The following is a 19,917-nucleotide window of genomic DNA, read 5'->3' as shown; positions in this document are numbered from 1 at the left end:
AACACGGTCTTGTTGACACTGTCAGTTTACACATGTAGCCTCATTTGTCTCATTCAACATTGGACATACTTTGGTCATATTTTTTCCGCGTTTGACAGGAACGCAAATCCTCTGATGTTGGGAGTGACCCATTTTCGGTGTGTGTTGTGGTATATGGGTTGCAGCACTTGATATTTTAATCCCAACTGGATCAAAAAAAATAGCGCTGTCCAAGCTTAGCCAAAGCAGAAGCTGGGTTACATGTTTTATTCTTGAAAGGTCCATGATTAATATATTTTGTTTTGCTTCTAATGGGTGAGTCCGTTTAGGTCCGGCCTGAATGCATCACTCAAAATGCTGTCCCTATTTCCCACTGTTGTTGGATGATCCATACCCAGGTTAACCATCAGTAGGAACATTTTCCCATGGAAATAGAATCTCATTTCAGTTCTGTACATATTCCTCCATTTTGAATTATTTCCCTGTCTTTATCATCATTGCTTTCATTCAACCAGTAATAACTGGTACTGACCATAATTTGTCCGGTATATCTGAGTAGGCTTTTTTGTTGTGTTACTACGTGGTATTATGTTAACAAAACAACAAGTGTGTAACGTTATATCAATGTCCATTATGGTCACCCTTCTCTTCTCTTCAGGAAAAGACCTGTGTCCCTCCATGAGCAGAACGGTAAGCCCGGTGGTCTGGGTCGTGGTAGAGGAGGCCGGGGACCCCCGGGGAAGCTTCAGACCGTGGCCTCCCAGGAGGAGTTCTGCGGTCCTGGGGACATAGACTGGCGGGACGGTCGGCACCTGGAGAAGGTCCACTCCCATGACTACCCCGACGGCGGCGACCAAGGAAATCGCCCCGACCTCCGCAGACGCCCCCCGGAGGAGGATGAGCAGGAGCGCAAGCGGCGCCAGGAGGAGGAGTTCCAGACACGTTACCGCAGCGACCCCAACCTGGCGCGCTACCCGGTCAAGCCGCAGAAGGAGGAGCAGGAGATGCGCATGCACGCCAAGGTGTCGAAGGTGCGCCACGAGCGGCGCCACAGCAACAACGCCATCAATGAGGTGGGGCTGGAGGGCGGGGGAGGAGGGGGAGGGAACATGGGGGATGTGCCTGAGAATCGTCTCCGGAGGGGCGGCGGTGGAGAACCGGATCGCAAGGCGTCCTTGGAGAACCACCGCGCCTACTCCATGGACAGGACCGTGGGGGGTGGTGGGGGTGGCGGAATGGGGCAGGGACCCCAGGGAGGTCCCCCCCTCCTCAAACAGAACCAGAACCACGGACCCCTTCAACCATCCGGTGGTGGCCCACGAACGGGCCCCCATCCTGGTGCTCCTCACTCCCACCAAGGACCCCCCCCTCCAGCAGGTTGGGACCCCCCTAAGGGACCCCACCCCAGCCAGCTGGACCCCAACTCCCAGGCAGCCATGATGCACAAGGCTAGGAGGGCGAAGTCTGGGGACAGCCTGCTGCTGAAGAACTCCCAGAGCTCGGACCAGTCGGAGCCGCTGCGGCCACCCCCACCCAGGCCCTACAAGAGCAAACGGGGCGTCAACAAGAGGCAGATGTCTATCAGCAGCTCAGAGGAGGAGGGCGCCTCCACGCCCGAGTACACCAGCTGTGAGGACGTGGACATGGAGAGCGTCAGTGAGAAAGGTCAGATTACTGCTCTCTCTCTCTCTGTTAGCTCTTCTCGTGTCAATATGATTGGTAATGCATTCAGATATTTTAACATTGGAAAAATGATCAAATCTGTGTTGAGTTGGTGTTATGGCTACCTGTATGGAGAGTGTCAGCAAGAAAGGTCTGAGTCTTCAGTTTTCTATCAGATCGAATCATCTATATTAGCTGGTTTTGTCTCAGTATTGTCAGAGATTGTCAGAGATTTCGACATTGGTGGAATGATCAAACTTTCGTTAGAATTTATGGTTTTATGGTCACCTGTCAGGTGTCGCTACTAATGCAATATTCTTTCTTAACTATTTTGTTATTATCAAAATCGCTTTGCGCTAGGTTTCCATCAAAATAAAGAATTTAAATGTATATTTCAAAGTTTACTGGGACTGTATCTCCCTGCCTATAATGTGCTATAGCCTTGACTCGGTACAACACTGTCATTCACCCACACCGCTGAAGCTAAACTCTATTGCTTCCCATCCTGGAACAGGACAGCTCTCTTTTATGTAGGAAACGTCCTGTGATTTAGGCCAGCAGATTTGGCAGAATTAGGTCAATGGCTAGTGCGGCTAACGCTACGTAAAGCTTCCCCGCCAAACACCGGCTGCATCCTGCCGTTAACGGATAAGATATCATCGAGTTTGGGTGTCACCATTGTGGTCAGCCGCATGTTCAGTTTTGGCCTCTCGTTTGTTCACGCCGGCCTGCAACAGCTTTGCGATTCAATCTTCTAGACTAAATTAAGCTGTGATATTTTAGCGGTTAGCGTGTCGAGGGAGGATGCCATGACGACGGTTGTCGTTTTGTTTATCTGTGTACTCATCTCACTCACCACTCACCACCACCACTGGTCGCTCCAGGCCAATCCCAATCCCAAATTAGATTATCAGATTAGGTTAACACATGGGAATAGGGTGTTTAATGGGGGCGACAAGCGGAGAAATAGTTAGAAAGTTAGGTGTCGTAGCTAGCAGGAGTACGCCAGTCCCAATCCAGCATGGGATTTACATTTGATGTTCTCCGCGGTAAACAAATTCAGAGACAGGACAAGGCTAAACGCTAAATGTAGCTATGTGAAGTGTAACTCAGCTGTGAAAGCCTGGGTTCATGAGGACAATGTATGTCCAATGAATACTGCTTCATTCTATTCTTTTTGGATAAAGTATTGATGGATATATGTTTGGTTAATCTAAAATCTTACAACGAGACAGTTCGGTCAACTTCCGTGTTGTTGTGTGTTTTTCATTTACAGTAAAACACTTGAACTGCTCCAAATTGTAAGCGTGGGTACAGATACACCCCAAACCTACTTTACATACTATTTAGTAGACCTGCGAGACAGCTTTACTGTTGCAATCAAACCAGTCAAATGAGATAGTAAAACTTTTATTCCATGTAGTCTAATATCTTGTTGGGAGGTTAGCAGTTTGAATACGCTCCTGATGCAGGCTATATTTTGCAAAATTAACTAGGGCCTTTATAAAAGCTCAAGGAGGACACCTTTATGAAATTAAGAATCTATTTAAAGATGCATTTGGGATTGATTTAGGAGCTAAGAGTGAATTTTGGGATTGAATAAGGAGCTAAGAGTTTACTGTTTACAGTTAAAGGAGGGAGTGGAGATTCAGCCAGTCTGATTGGTTGGCTTCTTCAAAAGTGTCAAGTAGTGGAAGATAATATATTAAGGAGTGAAATGACAGGAGAAATCAGACCTAAGGTTAATTTGAGTGTTGATGCTAATTCGTCAGTGTGTTTTTAGACAGTGTGTGTTTGTTTGTGTAGGCCTATCCATCTGTGATGCCCTCCCGATGACCTCCTGATGACCTCCTTCAGGTCAAATCACATAATTAAATAGAGCACTATAATATACAGTATAATGTATATAATAACACTGTGATACATTGTTATGGATCACATACATCATAAATACATTATTCACAGAAGGGTTGTCAATTCCTGTCAGATTAGTGTAAAACCTGCAGCATTGATAGCTGACCTTACTACAGGGTCAGGGTCAAGTTAAATCTGAACCTGGATCAGCCTCTAACATTGACCAGATTTATCCCTGTTAATAGAAATAGATTCAGGATGAGAGGGGATAGTCTCCAAATTCTCTATGTTTTTGTAACTGTGACCATTTGACCTGAGTTTGTACAGGTACAGACAGGAGACGTTGATTTTGAATAGCTAAACATTCATCATCGGTAGTTATTATTAGCCCGTTAGCACCCAGAAAAGAAGTGCTCCAGATCGTGTGATCTGATGTACAATATTCATCTGCTAAAAACAGAAAAAGGAACAGTCAGCACTTTGAATCGAGGAGTCAGCAGGAATGTTTTGAAGTAGTTCCCCCACTGCACTTTCAAATTTCAGATTGCGCTTTACATTTTTTAGATCTCACTTCCAAATCAGCAAACAGTTGAGTTGCACCCCTCAACTTTACCCCCTACATCCTCTCTCCTCTCCCTCCTCTCCTGACCACTTTCTTTCCCTTAGCTCTTTATACACACGTCTCTGATCAGTGTCCAAGCTGGCTATGGTCCGTGCTGTAGGTTCAGAGACTTGTACTTATTTCTAAAGTCATACACCAAAGTCCCCATCTAATTTAATCCTGCTATTCTGTTGATGTCATCCATTGAAGACTTAAAAGGGTGGATGAGGCCTTGAAGGAGGTATGAGGCTTTGGAGGACGTGTGGGACTGGGTTGATGGGTAGAGCTGGTCTGGATGGAAGTTTTGCCATTCTCCGGTCTCTTTGTCTCCCCACCATCTGTCAGTATGGCTGGAGAGTTGGGCGACAGACAGACATGGTCCCAGTTTGTCCCCTTGTTTCCTGGTGTGTTGGACTGAGTTGACTTAGTCAGTTTCAGTCGCTGTCAGACTTTCTCGTTTTAGCTTGAACCTTTCTCTCTCTCTCTCCATCTCTAACTCTCTCCATCTCAAACTCTCTCTATCTTTCTGTTTATCTTATCTATCTGTCTCTCTCTCTCTCTCTCTTAATTCAATTTCAATTAACAGGCTTCATTGGCATGGGAAACAAATGTTTACATTGCCAAAGCAAGTGAAATAGATAATAAACAAAAGTGAAATAAACAATAAAAAATGTACAGTAAACATTACACCTACAAAAGTTCCAAAAGAATAAAGACATTTCAAATGTCATATTATGTCTATATAGAGTGTTGTAACGGTGTGCAAATAGTTAAAGTACACAAGGGAAAATAAATAAACATAAATATAAGTTTGTTCTTCACTGGTTGCCCTTTTCTTGTGGCAACAGGTCACAAATCTTGCTGCTGTGATGACACACTGTGGTATTTCACCCAATAGATATGGGAGTTTATCAAAATTGGATTTGTTTTCAAATTCTTTGTGGGTCTGTGAAATCTGAGGGAAATATAGTATGTGTCTCTAATATGGTCATACATTTGGCAGGAGGTTAGGAAGTGCAGCTTCCACCTAATTCTGTGGGCAGTGTGCACATAGCCTGTCTTCTCTTGAGAGCCAGGTCTGCCTTCGGTGGCATTTCTCAATAGCAAGGCTATGCTCACTGAGTCTGTACATAGATTTCCTTCATTTTGGGTCAGTCACAGTGGTCAGGTATTCTGCCAGTGTGTACTCTCTGTATAGGGCCAAGTAACATTCTAGTTTGCTCAGTTTTTTGTAAATTCTTTCCAATGTGTAATAATTATCTTTTTGTTTTCTCATGATTTGATTGTGTCTAATTGTGTTTCTGTCCTGGGGCTCTGTGGTGTCTGTTTGTGTTTGTGAACAGAGCCCCAGGGCTCTTCTCCAGGTTAATTTCTCTGTAGGTGATGGCTTTGTTATGGAAGGTTTGGGAATCACTTCCTTTTGGATGGTTGTATAATTTAAAGGATCTTTTCTGAATTTGGATAATTAGCGTGTATCGGCCTAATTCTGCTCTGCATGCATTATTTGGTGTTTTACGTTGTAACAAGGATATTATTTTTTCCAGAATTCTGCATGCAGAGTCCATCTAACTCTCTCTTTCTCTAACTCTCTTCATCACTTTCTGTTTATCTCTCTCTCTCTCTCTCTCTCTCTCTCTCTCTCTCTCTCTCTCTCTCTCTCTCTCTCTCTCTCTCAGGTGATTGGGACTGCCATCCTCTGGATCCCGCTGTGTGGCATGTAAGTTTCAGGAGAAAGTGACAGATTTAGGTTTTGCTTAAGCTGACTCAACTCAGACTCACCACCCTAGGGCACACACACAAATGCACGCATAGACACGCAGACACACACACCCACATGCATGCACACACATTCTTCCCTATTAGTTTCATTCCCCGCAGTGTCTGCGTAAGTGTGTAGGCGTACTCTACCCACCATTCATTACTAAATATAGATTCTTACAACATTATAAACAGTCTAGTCTGGACATAATTGCTCGGAGTGTAAATTGATATAGTATGTGTTTATTGTGGATGGGCAAGTCCCTCCTAGTTGGCCTGGGTGGGAGAGTTGTCCTCACAAGGGATGCAGAGACTCTGTCTTTTTCTTTCTCTCCCTAACTTGTTTTACCTTTCTTACCCTTGCTCCTCTCCCTCTCTGTCGCTTCCTATATCCCCTCTCTACCACACCCCCCTCTCCGTCTCTCCCTCTTTGCCTCTCTCTCTGTCTGATGGAATGAAATCTCCCCCTCTCCCCTACTCCCCCTCTGCAGCATCCAGTGACATGGCAGCCGTCCAAGGAGGGCGACCACTTAATCGGACACATCACTCTGAGCAAAAGGTCGGCCATGCCCCGCGAGGCAGGCTCCTTACTAGGGCTAAAGGTAAGAGGGAATCACTAGCAGCATCCCTTTCAATTGCTATAGTATTACCACATTAACCGCTGTATATTGTGTACTGAGACCGTTGGGTGTAGGACATCAGAGCCCCAGGCTCAGATGTGTGACGGTGTACTGTTAAAGGATGTGTATGATAAAGGAAGTATGGGAAAACTACCACACTAACCACTGTGTATCCCTGTGTACTGAGCCCACCCGGGTCTCTAACATCTGACCTCTACATTAGGCAGCCTCGCGGTTAAGAGCGTTGGGCCAGTAACCGAAAGGTTGCTGGTTTGAATCCCCGAACCAACTAGGTGTTGGAAAAAATCTGTTGATGCGCCCTGGTGCAAGGCACTTAACTCTAAATGCTCCTGTAAGTTGATCTGGATAAGTGTCTGCTAAATGACTCAAATGTAAGTGATGCTAGTGTACTATCCACAGAAGTATATAATAAGGGAAACTATGGGGACGTACTGTAGATTTGTACTCGGCTGGGACGGTATCCAGATTGTCATATCTTCATTCTGACCTTGTACCTTCCCAGGATATTCGGTGATACTGGCACTGAACACAAGGGGCTGTGTTTTAATTACACTGTTATCTCTATGTACTGAGCTCTTGGTCTTGTGTCTGAACTGCCCTTGTTCTGTTTCCCTTCTAGGTTGTGGGTGGGAAGATGACAGAGACAGGGAGACTGGGGGCCTTCATCACCAAAGTCAAGAAAGGAAGTCTGGCGGACATTGTTGGCCACCTACGAGCTGGTAAGCAACATAGAAAAAACATTCAGGCATTCAGGGTTATCTGCTGGAGAAGTGTTGGACATCAGTCTAGTAGCTCTGTGAGATTGTCTGTGTGTTCTTTTTGAGCTGCGAAAATCTCCCATTTCTACCTGAACACTGTTTGTGTTGTGAACAGAGGTTGTTCAGTAAAGCTCCAGGCTAGGTTGAAAGAATAGAGGTTAAGACAACGTAATAATTCCATGCGCCAGCGTTAGAAAATAAAGACATTCATTTGACCAGCGCTGTTGCTGATTCTACAGAATCAGCTTTGAAAACGTTACCAGCGGTCGGGACATCAAGTAATAAAGTGGCTGTAGATAATTTTAAAAACATTTAAATGAATAGAATGACAGTAAAACAAGTATTCTTTAGTTGGCTGAGTACACTACGATTGTGTTTATTTTCCACTTTGATGGTGAACTTTCTGTACCGGTAACATTCACTTCTAGTCATTTTCACTCCGGCGCTGGTCCAATGATTTGGTTTATTTTCTAACACTTCTGCATGGAATTATTACATTATCTTAACCTTTGTTATCTTTAACCTAGGCTCCATGCTTACCCATGAATCAGCTGTTTTAATGTCGGCCATCTTGTTTCCTGTTTTCTAGGTGATGAGGTACTGCAGTGGAACGGGAAGTCGTTGCCGGGAGCAACCAAGAAGGAAGTGTACAACATAATTCTGGAATCCAAGGCGGAGCCTCAAGTGGAAATAGTCGTCTCAAGGCCTATTGGGTAAGACTGATTTCCTGTGTGAAATGCTAAATTCCCATTTTTGGAATCGTTGTGCGATACACTGCAACTATTTTGGACTATTATTACTATATTGCGACTTTTCTGTGCCCTTTTGTGACAATTTCTAATTTTGAAGTGAAATGTTGACGGCCATTGTCTTCTTTACCTAAAAGATCTATCCACCGCATCATTTCCAATAACTTCTTGAGAAAGGTGTATAGAGCGTATCAGTAAGTACATACGTATTGTGAACATAGTGACCGCTATGTCGTCCGGTAGTCCTTCCCTGAGGCCTAACCCTGATGTAACCCCTAACATCCAAGACCTTAGAGAAAGCCTTATAAGGCAAGTTCCCTCTCTTCTCTCAACCCATACGTCTCTCCCCTGTGTGGGTATGGACTACCTGCTCTCTAACCCAACACCCAGTTTGTGTACGTGTCTGTGTTTTTCCTTTTCGATACAAACAAACATACGATTGAGGTATTGTATGTGCTGGTACTCTGTATCGAATGGGGATCGGTGATGGCTGTTGGTCAGGGACTATTGCAGAGGTCTGTGCAGACGTTTGATGTAATCTTCCTCCCATCTTACAGAGACATACCAAGAATTCCAGAAACATCACATCCTCCTTTAGAATCGAGTAAGTGTCAACAAAGCTTTGGTTTTCCTTGATGAACAATACGGCATAGTTGATTGGTGTTAATATACAGTACTGTCTACCCACTGAGTTGTTTGAGTCTTTCACATCCTGGTTCTTTCCCCTGGCAGCGGGCTCTAGTTCCTTTGAGTCTCAGAAGATGGAGCGTCCCTCCATATCGGTCATGTCCCCCACCAGCCCTGCTACCCTCAGAGCCCTCCCCGTCATCCTGCCTGGACAGCTCTCTGTGAGTACTGGATATATGCTGGATCTACACTGGACTATACTGGACAATTATTGGACTGTACTGGACTGTAATGGACTTGAATGCACTATACTGGACTGTACTGGACTGTAATGGACTATACTGGACTGTACTGGATCTATACTGGACTATATTGAACTGTACTGGATCTACACTGGACTGTACTGGACTACACTGGACTGTACTGGACTGTACTGGACTGTACTAGACTATACTGGACTGTACTGGACTGTACTGGATCTACACTGGACTGTACTGGTCTTGACTGGATCTATACTAGACTATACTGGACTATACTGGACTATACTGGACTGTACTGGACTGTACTGGACTATACTGGACGGTACTGGACGGTACTGGACGGTACTGGACTGTACTGGACTATACTGGACTATACTGGACTATACTGGACTGTACTGGACTGTACTGGACTGTACTGGACCGTACTGGATCGTACTGGACTGTACTGGATCTATACTGGATCTATACTGGATCTATACTGGACTGTACTGGACTTTATTGGACTGTACAGGACTGTACTGGACTATACTGGACTGTACTGGATCTACACTGGACTGTGCTAGACTATACTGAATCTACACTGGACTGTACTAGACTACTGGATCTATACTGGATCTATACTGGATCTACACTGGATCTACACTGGACTGTACTAGACTATACTGGATCTATACTGGACTGTACTGGACTGTACTGGATCTACACTGGACTACACTGGATCGACACGGGACTGTACTGGATCTACACCGGACTATACTGGACTGTACTGAGGGGGCTGGATACATGGATGTATGTATGGACAGACGGACGGATTTACGAACAAACAGCCAGACAGATTGATAGATGGTCTATATTGCACTTTTCACAATGTCCTGTGTAATCCACAAGCAATGGTCTACTCTAACTGGATTCATTCAGTCACATGAATCTGTTCCCATGATGTTGTTCCTAGGTAAAGCTGTGGTATGACAAAGTGGGCCATCAACTGATCGTCAACGTCCTTCAAGCCATAGACCTACCCCCCCGACCGGACGGGCGACCCAGGAACCCCTACGTCAAGATGTACTTCCTCCCTGACCGAAGGTAAACCGCTCTCATATTACTAGGGTTAACGTTAAGTACTTCTTATACCTGTGTAAACACACAGTCATTACGGAAGTATATTACCAGTACAGGGGTTCAACATTGTTCATAAACTGATCGTTTTTGTATGTAACAGTAACCAATATACCTTAAACACACTGTCAACACGTTCTCTTCTGATTTGCTTCCTGTCTATGTAGTTTTCTGTTATATTTCACCATCCTCATAGGGTGTCACAGACCCTTATATGGGGACAGTATGTGACAGATACATACATGACTCGCTGACTTCCTTTGACTCTCCTTCTAAGGTTCGTCTTCCCTCTCCTAACATTCCTCTGCCTTCTCCCCTGTCATGTTCCCAGTGATAAGAGCAAGCGCAGGACCAAGACGGTAAAGAAGAGCGCTGGGCCCAAGTGGAACCAGACGTTCCTGTACTCCCACGTCCACCGCAGGGACTTCAGAGAACGAATGCTGGAGATCACTGTCTGGGACCAACCTAGAATACAGGAGGAGGAGAGTGACTTCCTGGGAGAGGTAAGATCACACACACACACACACACACACACACACACACACACACACACACACACACACACACTGTTTATAGTACATGTGAATTATATCTTAATTTGTGTGTAAATTATTACTGTTCTCATTTTTTGTTACATAGATATTATATTTGTGTGTAAATTATTACTGTTCTGGATAAGATCTCTTTGATAATTTCTTTAAACAATAAAAGCTAATTTACCAACATTTGTGAAAATGAATATGTAGCGTTTTGAAATGAAACTCTTCATAAACATACAGTATACACAGAAAACAACACACACACACACATTCATTTGCACGTATCCACACACATTTGCAAACTCAACATGCACAGAGAACTACCGATGGACGCCATCATGTCCTCTATGTTGACGTTGTCTTGTTCTGTATGTCTCTCACTTTCTCTCCTCCTCCTTCTTCCCCCTCTTCCCTCTCACTCCTAGATCCTGATAGAGCTGGAGACTGCCCTGCTGGACGACGTTCCTCACTGGTATAAACTCCAGACCCACGACGTGTCCTCTCTACCTCTGCCCCAGCCATCCCCTTACCTCCCGCGCAGACACGCCTCTCACGACAGCCCCAGCAAGAAACTACAGAGTAAGTCTTGGTGTGTGTGTGTGTGTGTGTGTGTGTGTGTGTGTGTGTGTGTGTGTGTGTGTGAGAGAGAGAGCGAGAGAGTGTGCTTGCATGCATGCGTGCGTTTGTGTGTGTATGTGTGTACAGTATATACATTATGCGTGTGCGCGTGTGTGTGTGATGTATTGACACTGACCTCGGTATACAGATTCTCCCTGCTACAGTATGCCAAGATGAACTTCCTATGAACTTGTCTCCTGTGTGTGCGAGATCGATCGCAACTGCCATGGAAATTCTCAACCCTTCTGTGTGTAAACCCTCTACCCTACTGTGTGTGTGTAACCCTACCTTGTATGTGTGTGTGTGTGTGTGTGTGCGTGTCTATCCACCGTTGTGCAGGGTCCCATCGCATCATTGACACAGAGTTTGATGATACAGGTATAGCGGTAGTATCTGAAGGTGGGTGGGGGGGGGGCATGGTTAATGTTACCCAGCTTCAAGTAGTGAGAGTCCAGCACTGGAGGAGAGAGGTGCGTACGCTTTATAGCTCCCATCATACCCCGGCCTATCTGGCCTCTCTAACCACGGGCTACTTCATTTGATCCCAACTGACAACCTCAGAGATGTTTTACATCGGGGAAAAACATCATTGGTTCCCAATTTGACCCGTCACTTTGGATTTAACTCTGATTTAAAACAGGCAGGGGTACTTCTACCAGCCCTTTGTAATACCAACGTATACTACAATGATACTATGGTATTGCTACAATTCTATTATAGTATGTGTTCTGCCATGATACTGTACACAGCCTTTGTCCTCCTCTGCCGGACCGTAGTAATGCAGCTTGTAGAGAAGATCCACTGGGAGCACTGAGTGCATGGAGCTATAGAGCCGTGATGTCGCTGTCCATTCCACTGACGCTGTCACCTGCATGTCTGGTAGTAGAGCCTGAAGTAGTGGTGACTCCGTACAAGACAAGGATATGGTGTATAAACCAGTGCCTGATTCACACCATAGGGCCAACATGAACTGTGCTGTCCCGGCTCGGCTATTTCAAAAAGGGTATAAGGCTACTTAGCCTGGGTGCCAGACAGTTTCTGCCTTAGCCTGGTTGCCGTTGCAAGCTGGCAATGGGGCAACTTTGTGGAATGCAGAAACAGTCCGGTACACAAGTTAGCTCAATACCTGGTGTAACTATCCAATGCAACTCTTCAAATGTAACTAAAAAACGTCCAGTGTAAAATATCACACTATGATGTGCTACAGTTTGCAGTCTGTATCATTTGTCCTCTCAGCTCCCTCACGTGGCATGGGTTTGATTAGACTAGAGCTGCTATGGGCAACTGTATTAATAGAAGCTGAGCACCAGCATGATCTCTGTAGTTTTGGAAAAACCAAGCGTTCACCTGAAGGCGTAGTGAATGTTGAGAGGCGGCGCTCAACATTGACACATTTTGTCAGCAGGTAACATGCTACGACTTCTGATTCCTCCTCTTTATGTGTGTAGGTGCAGAGCGTAACTCGAGGGAGAGGGAGAGGAACAGCACCCTGACTGTCCCAGAGCAGCAGAGACTGGCCCAGCACCGCTCCAGATCTGTGTCCCCTCACCGCGAGGACATAACAAGGGCCCGCTCCCGCCCTGCACACGTCCCCATGCAGAGGTAGCTGCAGTTTCTGTACCACACAGTTATACCTAAACTAGTCTCGCGTAGCCATACATCGGAATCACGTTGTTGTCACGCTGCCTGGTTCTCGACGAGACTACACCCACACACATCTGCATTCTTTCTCTCGCTCTCTCTTTCTCTTTCTCTCTCTCTTTATTTCTCTTTCTCTCTCTCTCTTTCTCTCTCTCTCTTTCTCTCTCTTTTTTCTATTTCTCTCTCTCTTTCTCTCGCTCTCTCTTTCTCTCTTTATTCTCTCTTTCCCTTTCTCTCTCTCACTCGCTCCCTCTCTCTCTCTCTCTCTCTTTCGCTCTCTTTTTTCTCTTTCTTTCTCTTTCTCTCTCTCTTTCTCTCTCGCTCTCTCTTTCTCTCTTTTTCTTTCTCTCTCTCTCACTCTCTCGCTCGATCTCTCCCTCTTTCTCTCTCTCTCTCTCTCTCTCTCTCTCTCTCTCTCTCTCTCTCTCTCTCTCTCTCTCTCTGTCTCTCTCTTTCTCTCTGTCTCTCTATTTCTATACAGTGACTTGTGATGGTATTCACCCGCATTGGCATTTTTCCTATTTTGTTGCCTTAAAACCTGGAATTAAAATACATTTTTTGGGGGGGTTTGTATCATTTGATTTACACAACATGCCTACCACTTTGAAGATGCAAAATATTTTTTGATTGTGAAACAAACAAGAAATAAGACAAAAAAACTGAAAACTTGAGCGTGCATAACTATTCACCCCCCCAAAGTCAATTCTTTGTAGAGTCACCTTTTGCAGCAATTACAGCTGCAAGTCTCTTGGGATATGTCTCTACAAGCTTGGCACATCTAGCCACTGGGATTTTTGCCCATTCTTCAAGGCAAAACTGCTCCAGCTCCTTCAAATTGGATGGGTTCCTGCTGGTGTACAGCAATCTTTAAGTCATACCACAGATTCTCAATTGGATTGAGGTCTGGGCTATGACTACACCATTCCAAGACATTTAAATGTTTCTCCTTAAACCACTCATGTGTTGCTTTAGCAGTATGCTTAGGGTCATTGTCCTGCTGGAAGGTGAACCTCCGTCCCAGTCTCAAATCTCTGGAAGACTGAAACAGGTTTCTCTCAAGAATTTCCCTGTATTTAGCACCATCCATCATTCCTTCAATTCTGACTAGTTTCCCTGTCCCTGCTGATGGAAAACATCCCCACAGCATGATGCTGCCACCACCATGCTTCACTGTGGGGATGGTGTTCTTGGGGTGCTGAGAGGTGATGAGAGGTGTTGGGTTTGCACCAGACATAGCGTTTTCCTTGACGGCCAAAAAGCTACATTTTTGTCTCATCTGACATTTGTTTGGGGAGTCTCCCACATGCCTTTTGGCGAACACCAAACAGTGTTAGCTTATTTTTTTTTTTTAAGCAATGGCTTTTTTCTGGCTGCTCTTCCGTAAAGCCCAGCTCTGTGAGTATACGGCTTAAAGTGGTCCTATGGACAGATACTCCAATCTCCGCTGTGGAGCTTTGCAGCTCCTTCAGGGTTATCTTTGGTCTCTTTGTTGCCTCTCTAATTAATGCCCTCCTTGCCTGGTCTGTGAGTTTTGGTGGGCGGCCCTCTTTTGGCAGGTTTGTTGTGGTGCCATATTCTTTCCATTTTTAATCATGTATTTAATGGTGGTCCGAGGGATGTTCAAAGTTTCGGATATTATTTGTTATTTTATAACCCAACCCGGAACTGTACTTCTCCACAACTTTGTCCCTGACCTGTTTTGGAGAGCTCCTTGGTCTTCATGGTGCCCCTTGCTTAGTGGTGTTGCAGACTCTGGGGCCTTTCAAAACAGGTGTATATATACTGACATCATGTGACAGATCATGATCTGCACACAGGTGGACTTTATTTAATTGATTTAGGTGACTTCTGAAGGTAATTGGTTGCACCAGATCTTATTTAGGGGCTTCATAGCAAAGGGGGTGAAAACATATGCACGCACCACTTTTCCGTTCAGAATTGTTTAGAATTTTTTTAAACAAGTTATTTTTTAAACTTTACCAATTTGAACTATTTTGTGTATGTCCATTACATGGATCCAAATAAAAATCAATTTAAATTACAGGTTGTAATGCAACAAAATAGGAAAAATGCCAAGGGGGTGAATACTTTTGCAATGCACTGTATATATACAGTACCAGTTTGGACACAGCTACTCATTCAAGGGTTTTTCTTTATTTATACTATTTTCTACATTGTAGAATAATATTGAAGACATCACCAAAAAAGTGTTAAACAAATCAAAATATATTTTACATTTGATATTCTTCAAAGTAGCCACCCTTTGCCTTGATGACAGCTTTACACACTCTTGGCATTCTCTCAACCAGCTTCATGAGGTAATCACCTGGAATCCATTTCAATTAACAGGTGTGCCTTGTTAAAAGTTATCTTGTGGAATTTCTTTCATTCTAAATGCGTTTGATCCAATCAGTTGTGTTGTGACAAGGTAGCGGTGGTATACAGAAGATAGCCCTATTTGGTAAAATGCCAAGTCCATATTATGTCAAGAACAGCTCAAATAAGCAAAGAGAAACGACAGTTCATCATTACTTTAAAACATGAAGGTCAGTCAATCTGGAAAACCATCAAGCGCTATGATGAAACTGGCTCTCATGAGGACTGCCACAGGAAAGGAAGACCCAGAGTTACCTCTGCTGCAGAGGATAAGTTCATTAGAGTTACCAGCCTCAGAAATTGCAGTTCAAATAAATGCTTCACCGAGTTCAAGTAACAGACACATCTCAACATGAACTGTTCAGAGGAGATTGTGTGAATCAGGCCTTCATGGTCGAATTGCTGCAAAGAAACCACTACTAAAGGACAGCAATAAGAAGGGACTTGCTTGGGCCAAGAAACACGAGCAATGGACATTAGACAGGTGGTAATCTGTCCTTTGGTCTGATGAGTCCAAAATTCAGATTTTTGATTCCAACCGCCGTGTTTTTGTGAGACGCACAGTAGGTGAACGGATGATCTCTGCTTGTTTGGTTCCCATGTGAAGCATGGAGGAGGAGGTGTGATGGTGTGGGGGTGCTTTGCTGGTGACACTGTCAGTGATTTATTTAGAATTCAAGGCACACTTAACCAGCATGGCTACCACAGTATTCAGCATTGATACGCCATCCCATCTGGTTTGCACTTAGTGGGACTATCATTTGTTTTTCAACAGTACAATGACCCAACACACCTCCAGGCTGTGTAAGGGCTATTTGACCAAGAAGGAGAGTGATGGAGTGCTGCATCAGATGACCTGGCCTCCACAATCATCCGACCTCAACCCAAATGAGATGGTTTGGGATGAGTTGGACCACAGAGTGAAGAAAAAGCAGCCAACAAGTGCTCAGCATATGTGCGAACTCCATCAAGACTGTTGGAAAAGCATTCCTCATGAAGTTGGTTGAGAGAATGCCATAAGTGTGCAAAGCTGTCATCAAGGCAAAGGGTGGCTACTTTGAAGAATCTAAAATTTAAAATAGATTTTGATTTGTTTAACATTTTTTTGGTTATTACATGATTCCATATGTGCTATTTCATAGTTTTCATGTCTTCACTATTATTCACATTCGTTCATACCCCCGGCATGACTCTTCAGCACACTCTTATGGCTCAAATCAATTACCTTTTATGTCCACACTATGACAAAACCAACGTTATTAGTGAAATGTTATCACAGTAACACTCAATAACCAAAACCTCAGTAACACTCCTCTCTCTATGTCCTATCCCATCAGGAGTCTGGATGAGATCCATCAGAACCGCCACCACTCCTGCTCCCCCTCTCGTTACCATGACTCCCACGGGGAGCACCGCTCCGGGGACTCGGACTACGAGTACTCCGAGGATAGGTAACATCACCCAGACAGTGGTGGCTGGTGGCCTTTGTTTATTAGGGAGGAGGATAGACGTTAGATGCTGTAGGTACTGTATCAGGGAGTTTAAGATTATAACCGGTCTGAGAATAGTTTGGTGACTTATGGCAGAGAGAGAGTGTGTGCAGGTTATGCAGGGAAGTTCCAGTGTTTGTGTACAATATGGATATACTTTGGAGTATCTTATTTGAGTAGAGCTTTGAGTTCAATATAGGAGTTGATGCCGACATGGTTTCCTCCTTATTTTGTTCATTTGCAATCAAATACCTGTAGAAATACAGTATTCCTTTATGCCCAATTATTTCACGGAGGTTGACCACTAGCTTTTCATTTTTGAGGTCGAACGTGTCGGATACTCCAAGGACAAGTGGAATAGCAGGCTACATTAGTACTGTTCTATACTAATAATTACTAATACGACTAACAGTCTAATGCAAAAGTCTCTTACTAAAAGTTGAATATCATATTTATTATTATTGATGCTGAATCAAAATTATGATTTCATGATTTCTTCTCATTCATTTCTCATGAGCGGGTTTGTCTGATTTGACCATCCTCTTACGTTGTTGTTTTTGATTGGTTGTTCGGTTCACCCATCGCCATGGCAATCACAGTGAGGTCCTCGAGATGCACAGGTCTATCCGAGGCGGGAGTGCCGAGTGCCTGCACACAAACAGGTAAACAAAAACAACAACAACCAAAAAGCCAGAGACGTTACTGTTATCGTCCCTACCCACCATCTTTCTTCTATTATATTACCCATCGTTCTTTGCATTGTCATTCAATGTTAACAACTCCATTTTAACTTGGTCAGTGATACTACTGTCTATGGTTGTGATAAAGAAAGTGTATGTTATGTATCATGTGGCAATGTTTTTGTTTAATGTGATGTGTTCCTATTCCATGTACTGCATCAATGTTCGCTTTTGTCTACCTGCATAGAAAGTGGACAATGTGAAAGTCATCTTTGTAATGTATTCAGCTTTATATAGTTTTAGAATATCGATGAATTCGTTCCAGACACAAAGGGACTTATTTTGTTCACCCGAGAGGCCAAAATAGTACCACACACTCTCCATGACACCATAAAAACATTGAGTTTATATTGGTTTTAAACAGATTAGAATAGATTACAGAATAGCTCTTTCGTTTACCTCAGAATAGTATGAAAATCTTTCTTGGTGATTTACATTTTTGTCTGAACATTTTATCTATAGCAGATTAATGTTATTTTTGCCTGGACGTTTTATTTATACAATTGTATTGTTTTTTTCCCCTCTTCTGTTTTCCCCCTCAATCAATGCACGGTCTACACTCAAAAAACCACACAGGGGCGTAGCTAGGTCCAGCAATACACTACCACCCAAAATGCCCCTATTAGTCAATGGTATACACAAGGACATATACAGGTAAGAGAGTAGAATAAGAAAACCCTGCTCTCTTTCCTTTACTCTTCCCCAAAACCTGAACTCAACTCATCCTTGGCATTTTGTGGCTTATGATGTTGTATCAACGTTCTCTCAAAGTAATTGATTCCCCACACCGACTCCTAACAGAGCTTTACAGATCTGATGTGGTACCACTCTCCGAGGGTGTCTCAGGGGGAGTTGGGATATGCAAAAAACACATTTCCAATAGGATAAATATAAGCATCCACCAAATTATTATTTATTATAATATGATGACCCTGGACCAGATCTGTTACAGTAATACTATATTAGTACTTCACTGTATATTTTAATACTATAATCCTATGTACTGTCCTATATACAGTAGATATATTACATGTTTGGTTTCCCATGCTATAATGCTTTGACACGTGCAACTTAAAATCTGTTTAGATGGCCTTATATAATCAGTATTACATTTAATCTCCATACATATAATGGACGGCAGGACAATCCCCCATCCCTACTTTCACTGTGTTCTCTGTTGTCGGCTATGTCTTGGGCCTCCATCAGACAATCCCCCATCACTACACAGTAGTTGGGGAGAGGAAATACTGAGAATGGGGATTAGGATGGAGTAGATGTGATATTCTGATGTCAAATCTGGATATTCCTCCTCCATGTCTCAAGCTCCAGAGACGTCTATAGGACATTTTTATTGCTTTGCTGTTTTTATACGGTTTGTTTGTTTACTTCAGTGCCATTGTTGTGTTCCCTTGCACGTCTTTATCATTGTTCATTATTTGGCCTCTCATCCTTTTGCATGCATGTCAAATCTAGGTTTTCTTTCCTTTCTTGCATGCGTCTATACCATCTACCACGGATTCACACGCGTGTAGCAACACCCTCCCTGCATGCCTAAAGAGCAAGCCTCCCCGGGGGCATCAGGGAGGGGGCGGTCCCGCCTCCCGTAGCGTCCTCACGCACCGTGTGCTCAGGTTCACTGATGAGGTCACCGTTAGGTAAGAAACCCATTACCCCGAACAGACGCCCTCCTCGCTCCCTTCGTCCACTGCCCTCCCAACCCCAACGGACGTCACCTCTCCACCCCAACCCCACGGATGACCCTCTCCCACCGCCCAAAAGGCCTGCCTTTGCACTCCACCGTCCATCCCTTCGTGAGTGATCGAATGTCATCCTTAACCTAAACTTGTGTAAGACCACAGGACACACAACAGGGTTGACTGTATTAAACAATGAACAACTAAGTCCTTATTGGCACACTGCAAACCATAGCGTACATTGGGGCTCTGTGTCATGTGAGGCATGTGATGCCAGTTGGACACAGCATCTTTTCCAGTGTTGTGTTGACATCCATGGCCCCAACAAAGACCATGACATGACAAATGACAAGATCATCGACTGTAGTAGGCTCCCTGCCAGAGAGAAGGGAGAGAGAAAGAGATTGTGTGTGTGATAGAGAGAGTATTTGTATTGTAGTTTGTCTGTCTGCTCACACAAATTTCACCCAGTCCACGCTCCTCTTCCACCAAGAGCAAGTTCCCATGGCAACGCTCCAACCTTCACATCAAGTGGACTGACTGTACAGTATGGCCGCAAAGGACCGTTATTATAATGAATGGAGGTTTACAAGCCCCCTTCTAAGTTTGTTCTGTATCTAATGTTTGTTCCTTCTTTTCTTTCTGTCTCTCGTTTCCCCCTCCCACCTCTATTTGCAATTCCTTCCTTCTGTCTTGGATTCTTTATTTCCCTCGATTCTCTCTCTCTTTCTTTGTTTTTTTCTTCTCACTCTACCATTCCTTCTCTCTGTCTTGCACGCTTCCTTTCACTTTGTCCCGCCTCTTCCTCTTTTCC

General features: G+C 44.1%; 2 protein-coding genes across 13 annotated transcripts in view; both read left to right on the top strand.

Annotated features, from left to right (window-relative positions):
* LOC106586472 (regulating synaptic membrane exocytosis protein 1) overlaps positions 1-1,118 on the top strand; it is a gene marked incomplete at its 3' end in the record, with an annotated part of 56,841 nt that extends 55,723 nt beyond the window's left edge. Inside the window, exon 6 of the mRNA XM_014173825.2 lies at positions 638-1,118. Coding sequence (XP_014029300.2) covers positions 638-1,118 — 481 coding nt within the window. The remainder of the gene's footprint in view (positions 1-637) is intronic.
* LOC106586590 (regulating synaptic membrane exocytosis protein 1) overlaps positions 1,115-19,917 on the top strand; it is a 41,469-nt gene continuing 22,666 nt past the window's right edge. For 2 of the 12 annotated variants that reach the window (XM_045707104.1, XM_014174095.2), the window contains exons 1-17: positions 1,115-1,644; positions 5,773-5,813; positions 6,346-6,456; positions 7,115-7,214; positions 7,843-7,966; positions 8,140-8,196; positions 8,560-8,606; positions 8,735-8,850; positions 9,842-9,972; positions 10,337-10,508; positions 10,970-11,123; positions 11,502-11,561; positions 12,611-12,764; positions 16,517-16,630; positions 17,269-17,331; positions 17,986-18,063; positions 18,942-19,064. In XM_045707104.1, the coding sequence (XP_045563060.1) occupies positions 1,179-1,644; positions 5,773-5,813; positions 6,346-6,456; positions 7,115-7,214; positions 7,843-7,966; positions 8,140-8,196; positions 8,560-8,606; positions 8,735-8,850; positions 9,842-9,972; positions 10,337-10,508; positions 10,970-11,123; positions 11,502-11,561; positions 12,611-12,764; positions 16,517-16,630; positions 17,269-17,331; positions 17,986-18,063; positions 18,942-19,064 (2,111 nt within the window). In that variant the 5' untranslated portion in view covers positions 1,115-1,178. The remainder of the gene's footprint in view (positions 1,645-5,772; positions 5,814-6,345; positions 6,457-7,114; positions 7,215-7,842; positions 7,967-8,139; positions 8,197-8,559; positions 8,607-8,734; positions 8,851-9,841; positions 9,973-10,336; positions 10,509-10,969; positions 11,124-11,501; positions 11,562-12,610; positions 12,765-16,516; positions 16,631-17,268; positions 17,332-17,985; positions 18,064-18,941; positions 19,065-19,917) is intronic. The other 10 variants (XM_045707113.1, XM_045707109.1, XM_045707130.1 and 7 more) reach the window with 8 other exon arrangements.

The sequence above is a fragment of the Salmo salar genome, chromosome ssa02, assembly GCF_905237065.1.
Source record: "Salmo salar chromosome ssa02, Ssal_v3.1, whole genome shotgun sequence".
NCBI lineage: Eukaryota > Metazoa > Chordata > Actinopteri > Salmoniformes > Salmonidae > Salmo > Salmo salar.
This window is presented reverse-complemented; position numbering and strand designations above follow the sequence as displayed.